The 12,808-nt window shown below is 39.2% G+C and overlaps 1 protein-coding gene across 11 annotated transcripts in view; it reads left to right on the top strand.

Moving 5' to 3' along the window:
- The window catches only part of GAS2 (growth arrest specific 2), a 166,387-nt gene that overhangs the window by 87,137 nt on the left and 66,442 nt on the right, over positions 1–12,808 (top strand). For all 11 annotated transcript variants that reach the window (XM_024103542.3, XM_008166267.4, XM_042855406.2 and 8 more), the window contains one exon: positions 2,402–2,543. In XM_024103542.3, the coding sequence (XP_023959310.1) occupies positions 2,402–2,543 (142 nt within the window). The remainder of the gene's footprint in view (positions 1–2,401; positions 2,544–12,808) is intronic.

Genomic DNA, 12,808 nt, shown 5'->3' with positions numbered 1-12,808 from the left:
CAGCCTGGAGTTGATAAATGCATGGCTCATGGTAGCCAGGTCCTCATCTGGGAGAAAGGATGAAGTTTCCTGGCAAGCTGGAGGTGAAAGGAAGCATTTTGGGAAACTGATGCTACCTGATCATCTAAGTTTAGTGAGGAGTCAAACAAGACTCTAAGGCTTCACACCACTTTGATGAATAGGGGCTGTATGGCTTCGTTGGAAGGTGGAGACAGAATTTTGGCTAGATCTTCAACATGTTTCCCCTTTCTGACCTGCATCACTTCAGCCTTGCCTGGGTTCAGTTTGAGCCAGCTGCTTTTCATCCAAGAGCAAATTTCCTGTAGGCATTCTGCCATTTTAGTAGTAGCAGTGGTTCCATCAGTTCAGAATGAGATATATAGTTGAGTGTCATCAGCATCAGTGATATTTTTTCTTAAAACCTATATTCCAATGCCTTTCACTATTTAAAATAAACTAGTGAAACTAGTGATGTTTGGGAAGTTGCACTGTTCTACACTACGTCCTTTGGTCCTTAACAAAAGGAATCATTTATTTTTTCAAAACTGTATAACTCAAAATTATTGGGCCTAATTCTTGAACTCAGCTAAACTGTGCTTGCCACAGGACCCCAGGAGCTGACATGTGGGAACATGGATATATGTGGCCTTTATACCCCTTCTCTCCCTATTCTGGTCCAACTGGGGGCTTGTTCAGTCCCATGGCTACTGAGTTACTCCTAGCTGTACCTGTCACTTATTGGATGTTTCTGGAGATGGGCATTGCTGGAACATAGCAGCACTCTGGCCACACGCTCTAGGCTAGAGTCCAGAAGGCAGTTTTGCAGGGGCAGCCATCTTGCAAAAACTGTGAGTTGGCTGGTTAGGCCAGCTTTATGGCTTCTTTGTACTATTGGGGCAGCACAAAGAGGTCATATTAGACCAGACAATTGGGTGCATTATCTTGATTATACATTACTGCTGTGTAACATATTTTATACAAACTGCATCTCAGAGTTCTTTATAGAATTATTTCTTAAAGATTGGGCCAAATTCTGGTCTTGGTGAAGTCAATGGAAGTCTTGCAAGTGACTTTAATAAGATAAGTGTTTGATTCCCACCCTTCCTGACTGCTCCACATAAGCCAGCTGTTCCTAAATCCTGTAATTAGTGTGCTGCCAGCAGCTGGGGTCAGGTGAAAGCCTTCTAAAGTCATTTGATTTTTTTTTCTTGCAGTGTTTTATGTGATGCTTTCAAGAATTATTTGGACTGTTGATAGTAACTGTTGGACATAGAATTGGAAACTGCTACAGACACCATTTGCATGTTCTCAGTTCTTTAGTTAATGGCTCTTGGATCTAACAACCAGCTCCAGTACAGAAGCAGTTACTCCATAAATCACTTTAATGGCAAAGCTGCACAATAAAAACAATAAAACAATTTTGGGGTCTGACTTTCTAAGTGATGGGGCAACTTTGGAAAGTTATGGGGTAACAATGGTCACTTCTCAGTTTATTTGGCCTTCTGTGGCAGATATATAGGTTTTGACACCGTAAAAATGAGCTTTACATGAGAATTAAAATTTTTGATAGAAGCTTTGCATGTATGTCTTGCAAATGCAACTAGGGTGCAACACTCCCTCCGTTTTTCTGTGCTGGTCATTCTTTTTGGACCAGATTCTTATCTCAGTTATGCCCGACTAAGTCTGGAGTAACTCCCTTAGAATCAATGGTGTTTAGTTAGAATTACTCTGGTATCACTGATATGAGAATCTGGCTCTATCCTAGTCCTTGATTTTGTAAGTACTGGATGATAGTGTATGCTTTACTCAATGGGCTTGTAAAGTCAGCTGTTCAGAGTGTAGATTGTGCAAAACTGCCAGTGTTAAGAATTTTACAGTCCCAAAGACTCTAGCACATGCATCACTACCCCTGTTCCTAAGGTGTTTCTTGGTTACTAATGAAAGATGTGAATACAGTATTTTCAAAACTGTAGTGTTACCTTTATAAATGACCAGAAACTGGATCCCAAGCAATCCACCCCAAATTTTGGGGAAGTTCAGATCCAAATCTGGATCCTTACTTAACAGCTGACTTCTTATTCCATTAGTTCAACCAAAACACTGGATTCCAAGCTCCCAAACTTGAGGAAAGTTCTAGTACTGATCCAGATCCAAACGTCACATCTTGGGTCAATCTCTTAGTACTTTTAAAAGCTCTGCCAGGCTAATGCTTCTGTGCCAAATAAATTGTACTATTTATTTATCTTTGGCTGTAATTCTTTAGGGAGTGAGCAAGAGTGACAGTTGACCCAATACATATATATCTATGCTGCATGATGTGATTTTACGTTCCCCAGGTACAAATACTGCCCTTCCAAATATCATATACCTAGAATGAGGATTTTTTGTTTTATTTTTATAGACCCTGCCAGTGCGGAAGATTCCATGCAAAGCCAATGCTCCTTCAGGGTCTTTTTTTGCACGAGACAACACAGCAAATTTCTTATCCTGGTGCAGAGATGTGGGGGTGGACGACACATGCCTATTTGAATCAGAAGGCTTGGGTACGTACTTGCTTATATGGTAATCGACAATGTTGAAAGAAATTCTGCTTTTATAGAACTAAAAGGTCAGCTGTGCTCACACTGATTTTAATGGGAATTGGATTAAACCAATAAGGCAAAAGCACTGCTATTTAAAATAGAATTGGCCACTGAATATCTTTTTGGTCCAGGTGGACATTTTGCAGATGGTTAACTTTCATACGTGCTTTGCCACATATGTTAGAAGTATAGTGCAATCCACTAAAGCTGGTTAAATAGCATTTCAAAATACTATATTCATTTAAAAAAAAAGAGCAGATGATAGGAAGAAACATACCAACACAGTGTTTTTAAAACCTAGAAATTAAGTTGCTTAATATATTGCAGGCACTCAACCTGTGGCCCTTAATCAATCAAAATTCCTATTTATTTCACCGGCAGTTCAGTTTGAGTAAGAATTGCACAGTCAGGGATGGCACTAGACACTCGAGTGCCCTAGGCCACTGCTACCCAATGGTGAAGGGGGAACCTTTAAAAGGACAGCCCCCTATCAGTGATATCCTGGCTGGGCCATAGCTGTCTAGAGCTTTGGATCTCACCACTTACTGCTAACCTGATGGAGTGCCAGGGCAGCGGGGGTGCATCTGGACAGACACTTATAAGCATTAAGAGCATGCAATGGACATGTTCAAAATTAGTCATATTTTAATATCTACATATGAGACCCCATGCCATTTTTAGATACATAATAGTCATTACTGACCAAATTGCTCCATGACATTGTGGCTCATTGTGTTAAAATGGATTGTTAAAAGAAAAAGAAAAATCTGTTTCTGAACTAGAACTTTACCATTGGTCAGAAAATTTTAATTAATTAAGCACCAGGACCAAGATCCATTGAAGTTTAGACACTGTTTGAAACCTGCAGTAAAGTACAACTGAATTTCATCTTGTAGTAATAGATATAATAATAATAATAATAAATAATAAGATAATATAAAACTAAAAAAAACTAAAGCAGCTGTGACAGAAATTAGGAGGAAGATGATATTGTAATATCTCCTGAGTCTGCATTGACCCTCCCTACCCCACAAGGGATGGGCACAAAACCTATGCACCACTTAAATCCCACTTAAGCAGGACTTAGGAGGTACACAGGCTTTGTATTTGTCCCCTGCACAAAGATGTGTTTTATGCCAGGTACATTTTTTTTATTGTACAAATCCCTGATATTAGAATGGCCTGGGATTCTTGCTCCTTAGTTCACCAAATAAGACGATTCTTTTTGTCTCTGGAGAGTAGGGTCCAAACATGCTCACAGTTTTGGCTGCAGGAAATTCACCATTATACCACAGATTTGGTAGGTATATCTCAGGAAGGGAGAGAATATGAAATTATTCTCCCCATCCCACACTGACTTCTTTTCATCTGATTACTCCTCAACTGCCTGGAGGAGAGTGATATTCAACACACATGCCTGCAGCTGCTCCACTACAAGAATGGACTATTTCAGCTAAATCATCATCCTAATAATGCTTCATACCTATTACTCTTCTCTTTTGAAAGAAAATGTAGGACAACTTTTTGCCTCAAGATTGCATTTCAGTAGAAAACACAAGATGAAGAGAATCGATTGTTTGCTTGTGATCTGAACTCAGATAAAAGCCTAAAGCTGTTTTGATGAGACTAATCTGTTTGTACTGAAGATAAATGAACACACTGTACTGCATCAAGAGGCTTCTGTATTCAGGTCCTCAAAAGATCTTTGACTGTATAAGTAAAATCTTTATCTCTGTTGCAACTGATCTGTTCCCCTTCTGTTCTAGTGTTGTGCTTTTTGAGCACTATTATTTGTGAAAGGATCTTGCTTCACTTGTCACTTGATCTGTTCTATTCTTACGCTGTTTTGTTTAATACACAAAACTGTTGCGTATCCCTTGGGGGAAAATGTTTGGCAGAGAAGAATTTTGAATGTGTTGACAAAGAACAGTTTTGAGGCTATTGCTTTGAAGATATGTGGATTGTATCTTATCGCATTTTATGTAGGTTAATTGTATTTTTGGGTTAATCATCTTTCTCCCATGGAAAAAAATCACATGGAAGGCAAACAAAATGATCACACTTCCAAAGCTCTGAAGCTGTGGAATATCTGAGGCAGAGGGGTTTGCAAACACATGGGAGAGCAAGAGGAATGGACCCCTAAATGTATGAATATTGTGAGATCGACAGCTGGATCTGTGGCTAATCTGGTATCTGTGTGAAGAGTAAGTCCCTGGATACTCTCTCTCCCCCCCACTGCCTCACAGACACAGTGCTGCCATTGGCCGTGCCCCTTCCAATTCCACTGAAATACAAGTACAAGAGACTTTCCTTATTGGACAATTTCCTCTCTTAAGAAATGAAGCTAAAGTATTCCTGAATGTATCAAGCACAATTCAGATTAACCTTTATTAGAAGAACTTGATTAAGCAACTCATTTTTGTTGACTGGTTGAGTGCTCCGTTAAACATGTTTTGCTGTTTATGGTTGTTTTTTTTTCTCTTTTTGAGTATTAATATCTAGCAAGATATCCATGCTAATGGATAGAACACCTGGAAGAATTGAGGGGTGACTACTGTCAGATGTAGGACCTGAAACTAATTTGAGCTCCTTTTCTGAAATTGACTAGATCACAGGTTGATGGTGTCCATTTAATTATAAAGCTTCAAGCAATGAGAATTAGTATTTTTACCTGCTTTTTGCTGGAGCTCTTAGCACAATGGGATCTTTATTCTGATTAGAGCCTTCGAGTGCCAATGCAGTAGAAATAACAACTGCTGTAATAGACCTTTACATTCACTTTCCCTCTGGACAGCAAATAAAAATTCAGTGAAGCTAAGAAATATAGAAGTGGTGAGATATGTCTGCACATGACATACTGGTGTTTGCATTGCTTTATGAAAGATCTTTGTGTCTTTGAGACTGCATAGCTCTGGAGATGGGGTCGTTACTAAGGTAACAGTTTTTTGGGGTTTTTTTGGTTATAAACCGAATTGATGTGTAAAACCTGTGTAAATTGTCAGTGGTACAGCAAATGTTTGCTCATCTAGTCTCCATGGTCCTCAGTTTATTGGTCTCAGTCTACCTGATTTTGTGTCCCTCTCTCTTCTTTATTATCTTGCTTGCCTGCCTATGGTATATAAAACCTGCTGTAATTAATTAGAACCACTGTTACATCTATATTTAGAATATTTCCCTGTCCTTGTCCTATTTAAATCTAAGCTCTTGCTCTAATTTTCTGTTTTTGCTGTGTCTGGTTTTATGAGGATGATTTTGATAATGTTTCTGAGTTGTTGAAAATGTTTGAATAATTTATGATGAAATAATGAAAAAATGCCCTGAGTCCCTTGCAGGAGGGAATAAAACTGCGGACACATTTGATAAAGAACAGTAGTAATAATAATAATTTATATTAACTATTATTAATTTTATTAAATTTGGATCCTCCTCCTTGAGGGAGGAAAAATCATTTAATAAATCATGGAAATCATAACAGTGGCACAAATATGTATTCCCTGTGTATCCAAAGCTCCCATTATGATCTATTTCTTAGACCATAATCACTCACAGATATCCTCCCTCAGAATTGGGCACTGTATAAAAACAGAAGCAGATATAATCACTGCCCCAAAGGGCTACACACTATTGATTTTAATGGGAGTTTTGGGAGTTAGGGAGGCCTCAATTCTGCAAGGTACTGAGCACTCTGGATCTGATCCAGTAATGTATTTAAGAACAAAAGATATACATCCAAATGGATTACCACTGTCACCTACACTTCTCCCCTCAGACTTCCTGTATATTTTTAAAGCTATTGCTCCTGTGCTTAAAGGATAAGCACAAGCTTAAGTGCTCTGTTGGAGCAAGGCCAGAGTGCTCAGCACCTGTGGGACCAAGGTGAGAATGCAGGATCTTTGGTAAGGAAGTAGAAGAAACGATGTATTCTATTTATTTTTCTAAGTACAATTATCATGTCATCAAGCAACTTGATTTTACAGAGGTCCTTAACGGGTATAAATCCTGAAGTGTGTAAATAGTGTGTGGACACACTGGACCTGATCTCACTCATTCACACCAGTGTGAGTCAGAGTAGTGAGTTCTGATTTACTCCAGAGTGATGGAGAACAGAATCTAGCTCATTACTTTTTATAAAATAGTTTGCTCTTTAGTAATTTATCGTCAAATGAGATACTATCTTTTTAGACTTACATTGTTCCACTACAATGGAGTCTGTGAAGCTGAGTTGCCTCACTTCGTTCGGAACTCTGGGGCCTTTGTGCCTCAGGCTGGCCCAATAGGTCTCTTTCTCCATTGCCTTTCCCGTTATGTAGTTAATTACACCCATGTGAAGTGGGTATAAAATGCTACTGGAGCTCAATGATACCATGTCATACTCACTTTGCACTTACTATGCACAGGTATGACTGCACAAGGAGCAAGGCAGGAAAGAATCAGGTGTAATGTCTCCAGCGGTAGAGGGGACTGATACATCAAGACCCAGAAACTACCAGCAGCATCTCTCTCTCACACCATATTTCTCCCTTCCCTCAACCCTTTACCAAATCAGCAGTATTAACACTTGCATGGAACAGTCCCGAGTACTACAACTGACCAGCCCCAACTGACCAGTACCACTCTGACCAGCCCCAATGCAATTGCACAAGAGGGGGGGGGTTGGGGAGACTCCTTGCATCTTCCTCAGCACTGGTGCTCCACCATAGTGTCCCTTTCAGTCACGTCTTTCACAAACAGCATATCTAAAGAATATGGGATTAGAATTACTTACCAGCAACAACCTTATCTACGGTCCAAATTTTTGTCCTATAGGCAAATAGTGAGTGTTGCAGTCCATGGGTTGTAGTAGCATTTGTACCTGCAACATCCCGCAGAAGTTCCCCTGTGCAGGGATATAGGCCAGTGGATCCATGAGACTATGATAATGCAATTTACTAGAAGAAGTTTGCATTCAATACTGAGGTTATTTTGGTGTGTGGCTTAGACCTGAAGAATGTTGTACTCTGGCAAAACTCCCATTAGCCTCAATAGGAGTTTTGCCAGGGTAAGAATGATAGAATTCAGCCTGATGCACATAGTTAAGAAAGTCAAGGACTCTTTGTTAACAATGACTGTGTCTATTCTCTAATGTTATTGGATGGTTATAGGATGTGGAGCCAAAGAATATTCTTCATCTATTTCTTCGAAAAGAATCTACACTGCAAGAAAAGGGTTTGCCATTAACTGTGCCAGCATGCTAATGTGTGTGATTTGTTTTAGGTGTGTTTGATGGTATTGTTCTATTCATCCTTTGTGCTTGTATATTCCGTGTGTGTGTGTGAGAGAGATGTCTGACATTGACTTCTTTTGATGCAATACAATGACCACCCTTTAGTAGAGTAGGTTCTCTAAACAGTGGTCTGCATTGTTTTAATGTTAGTAGTAGAATAAAACACAGATGTCTATGTCCTCCACTCTAATGTTGCTTTTTCACTGCTGTCAAAAATATCAAGCAAATATTTACTGCTTACATTTTATATGCACAACATAGAGCAGTTTTTTCTCTGTAATACTCTTAGTATTTGCTCAGATTTCACATTTAAAAGAAAGTAAAAACAAAATAAAATCTATGACTATGCCACTATTTTTCAAATGACTATTTACAATTTGAAATATCGGGTTATACTTCATATCCACTTGCATCAGAATAAGACTTTGTTTCTATCCTTCACAGTGTTTGACTAAACAATCCACATCATTGTGAGCGTGTCTTGTCACTTTGAGGACTATAGAAGCACCTTGAACCTTATTTTATTAGCACTACATTAATATATACCAGTAAATCTCAAGTGTTTAGATGTTCCATAATTAATTCCATATTTATACCACAGTTGAGATTTAGAAGTCATGATAAATCCCATTTGAAAAACTTTTACAGATTGAGAGATATACCAACACTATAATTGAATATAGTGAAAAAAATAGTGAAGTAGCTCACTGAGATAAGAGTGTGATGTTATCACTCTTTCTCGAACACTGAGAAACTTGAACACAGCGCAGAACAATTAAATTGAGTTTGGGGGAAGGTGGAGAATAACTATTATTTTGTTGTCATAATATTGTCCCAATATGTGGGATTGTTTCCCTTAGGTATTTATGAAGGTTAAAGGATCTTTGGTGATTATGGGGTGGAGACCAGGTATTTAGAATGAGATTTTCAAAGACACAAATATGGGTTATGGGCCTAAATCTCACTGAAAATCAATGAGATATAAGTTCCTAAATCTCATTTGTGCTTTTGAAAATTTCCCCCTTAAAGGTCAGGGAAAATCCACATTAATGACATAATACTGTAGTCACAAATAGTGGAAATTCAACCCAACTGCTGTAATAGGCAGTGCAGGCAGTGACGCCTGTAATTAAGGTTGCCAGACACTTTCCATAAAAGCTTGTTTTCAGCTGCTTATAACTTGCCAGCCTCAAACTGTTTGGGCTGAAATCTTCCATGGTGCATTTCTGCCTCAGGATGAATTTTTTTGGAAAGTTTCATCTGAAGTGGTTCATCCATTCCTGAGAGTTAGGGGAAAATATGATTTGCCCATGTTAAAAATATTCTTAAAATGGCTTTATTGATAAGAACGAGCACCTTTATACTTTGGAGCATTTTGCGGGCCAGGTCATCGTGGTGTCAGGGATGTCATTTTTGCCATTTCAGTGAAAATTTGCCCAGATTTGACCAAGTTATAAGCCTCTGACAAGTTTCACATGCTTGATAGAGACTTCTTAAAATTTAACAGCTATGTTTTCTGAAGATTCTGTCTCAGCTGAGTATGCTCCATCCCCTCACAGTTCCTAAATGCTGACCAGACTGCAGGTGCCATCCCTACAGAGTGACTGAGTATGTTCCAGGCCAAGTCTGCAGGGGCTGAGCAGGACTTTCCCTGCAATTACTCTTCCCAGATACTGGGGCCTTCTGTGGTGCTAGGCACAGACTTGCAAACTGTCTCTCCTGCATTCTGAATGCTCCCTTGCTGGCATCTAGATAGTGAGGAAGGGAAAGAAGAAATAGCCTGACTCAAGTTCAGAGGAGTGACAAACAGGGGTGGGAGGAGGAAAAGATGTAGGGTGGGGTGATAGGGATAAGAGGTGAGGGAGGAATGTGATAGAAGCCTGGGAAGAGTTAGGAACAGGATCCAGCAGTAGGAGAAAGGGGCAGGAGCAGAGGGGGGCACGAAATGCGGGAGGATTAAAGACAAGGGGGTGGAGGAGAGAGGGAAGAGCCAGGGTGGGGGAGGACACAAGTGGGAGAAGGATGGGCAGGTGCTGTGGCATCGGGGGATGGGGCAGGAGTTGTTGGGGAGAAGCTGAGAAATATATGTAGGAGCTGGGGAGCAGGGAATAAGAGCAGAATGGGACAGGGAGAGGCTGGGGTGGAGGGCAGGGGACAGATGCAGAAGAGTCTGTAACTATTAGAGAACACTTCTCTAGAAAACCTAAAGGACTTTGTACTCAGCAGTCCTTTGCTGTCTAGCAAATAGCTGTGAAACCTGCAAAGTGGGAATCTCCATCCCTGTCTAATGGGAGGCCCACATAGACAATAACAGCCTTCTACTATTACCAGTGATTCCCTTTGCTGAAGTGGTATCCGGTGGATCTAAAGATCCCCATCCTGCTGATGACCCATATGGGAGGGGAGAGGGGGCAATATGGTTTCACAAGATGAAATTGTTTTTTCTATATTTGCATTTTTTTAAAAAGTTAGGAAATTGCATACCAAAAACCTACATTAATTGAACATTAAGGTTGGAAAGTCAAGCACTCAAAATTAAGAAAATGCTCAAATTAAGGCTGCCCTTGTAACCTTAATTCAGCCCTTGTGAACATATGCTTTATGACAGTGTTTAATTCATGTTCAGATACCATTTTTTTTTCTACAGGACCACTCCCTCATTTAGTGCCCAGGACAGTTTGTATTCTGGGAACAAATCAGACTTGTGTAGTGAAGGAGGCTGTAGGGTCAAAGCCTCATTTTTTTGCAGAAGTTGGAAGGTGTGGTCTGAATGAATAAGGTGATTGTAGGAAGAGAAAGGACAGACTAATGGCTAAAGCAGTTGAATGGCACCCTGGAGAACAGAGTTCCTGTGTGCTGCTGGGAAAATCACTTAAACCAAAATTTTCACAGGTGTGGTTGCTGATTGCGTATTCTTCATTTTCTGGGTGCCTGACTTGAAACACTGGGGTCTGATCTGTGGAAGTGTTGAGCACTCACAATTGTATCAGAGGGCACTGGGTGCTAGGAAATGCTACATACTCTGAAACATAAGACCCTAATTATCTCATATAGGGCATCCCAAATTAGTTGACAAGTTTGGCTTGTATGTATAAAATGGGGATAATAATACCACCTTACCTTACATGAGTGTTGTGAAGATAAATTCATTAATGTTGTAAAATGCTAAGATGACAGCACCACAGAAAAGCCTAGAAGGAAACTAGTAATTCTGTATTCAGTGCAGGGTTTGGATAGTGTGCATTGAATAATGCATGCGGCCACACACTGAACGATGAGGATTTTTTTTTCAAATGGACAATACCATCCATCCTGTGCACTGAATGAGTCAGAGATCCTGTGGAAAAAGTAGTATGTGATCATGTAAATTAAAGCCTTTGGCATATGCCAATGCACAAGGGGGTCAAATTAAGTTTGCATAGGCAGCCTTATTTCTGTCTTTTTCTGACTATGAAGTGCTTGATTTTGCAACCCTAACAGTTTTTAATGTAGGTTTTTGGATGTCATAAATGTTACATGTATGTGATAATACAAAGTGTGTTAGTGCTCGTTTAATAATATTGTCTTGAAATTATTATTAGAAATGCATTGAATATATATGATAAGAAAATGAACATCAAACACAAGGGAGGAAACTTAGGCATCAGAACAGATGAATCACAAATGTATATTTTTATTCAAACTGCTTGAGAGGGATTAAACTGCCATATAAACTATATAATTAAAGAATCTACATATGCTAAATGATGCACTTCTTAAGGACAGAGTGAATTGTTGGCAGGAAAATACAAATGTCTCCTTTTTTATATCCATCCAGCCATCCATCTAGTACATTGACCTGGGTTGTAAAAGAGAAGAGAAGTTTCCCCTAAATGAAGACATAAGGGACCACACTCATCCCTGGTGTAACTCTAGAGACATCAGTCGAGTTATAATATGAATTATTTTGGCCCATTGAGTCTTATTTTATTCCTTATGATGCTTTCTTTATCAAGATGAATGTCTATTGCTACAATTACAATAAATCTGGTATTTAGCAAACTTGTATTTGCCACTCAGTGTTTGAAGGATCAGGTAACCTTTCAGGTCAGAAAGTTGAGGTACTGGTAATAATTTAGAAACATACATTAAGTTAGATTCCAGTAAGTAATTCAGAAAATTATGAATACAGTTCCCACAGGAAGCAACAGCATACCACAGGTACAGATGTAAGATTTCCATCTGAGTCTGTAATCGCTCACTCCAAAGAGGAATTTCCTCTAATCCATGAACTGTATTACTTGTTACTGAATATATGTATGTACTGGTATCAAGGAACTGCTTTTTAACCCTTGAACGCAGACACATTAAACAGGATTCCTACCTTGCTCCAGTACAGACAATGCATGGGCATTTTCCTCAAAATCACAAAGATAGACACAGGTTTTCCTGTTCAGTTCCACATTTACACTCTGAAATACCTGCTTGCATCATTGTCAAAGGATAACATAAATGAAAGTCACACTGGCATAAAAAGTTTAGAAGATTTCCACACCTTCTATCACACCTTCCATCAAAGATCTTAAAGCATTTTACAAACAGTGAATTTAGCCTTACAGCACTTCTGTGAGAAAAGGAGGTTTTGTTTCCCCCATTTTGCCGAGGGAAAATGTGTAGAGTAGCAGCCACCTTTCAAAAAGTGGATACTAATATCGAGTACCTTCAGTTTGAGACAGAAGGCATCTCAAATTGAGTATCTAAAAAAGGCACCCACAATCATTGCTCACTTCTGCACATTTTGGCTTTAGAGACTTTCTCAAGTTCACATAAGAGATCTGTAACAGAGGTAGGAATGGAACCCACGCCTTCTGACTTTCAGAACTTTGCCTTAAATCCTGACTAAATTGCCTTGTTAGCTAATAGTACATTTAAAAGCACTAGTTGTAAAAAATATAAGAATTCTGTTTTGAGAATCTAAACTATT

This window comes from Chrysemys picta, chromosome 4 (genome assembly GCF_011386835.1).
Source record: "Chrysemys picta bellii isolate R12L10 chromosome 4, ASM1138683v2, whole genome shotgun sequence".
Taxonomy (NCBI): domain Eukaryota; kingdom Metazoa; phylum Chordata; order Testudines; family Emydidae; genus Chrysemys; species Chrysemys picta.
This window is presented reverse-complemented; position numbering and strand designations above follow the sequence as displayed.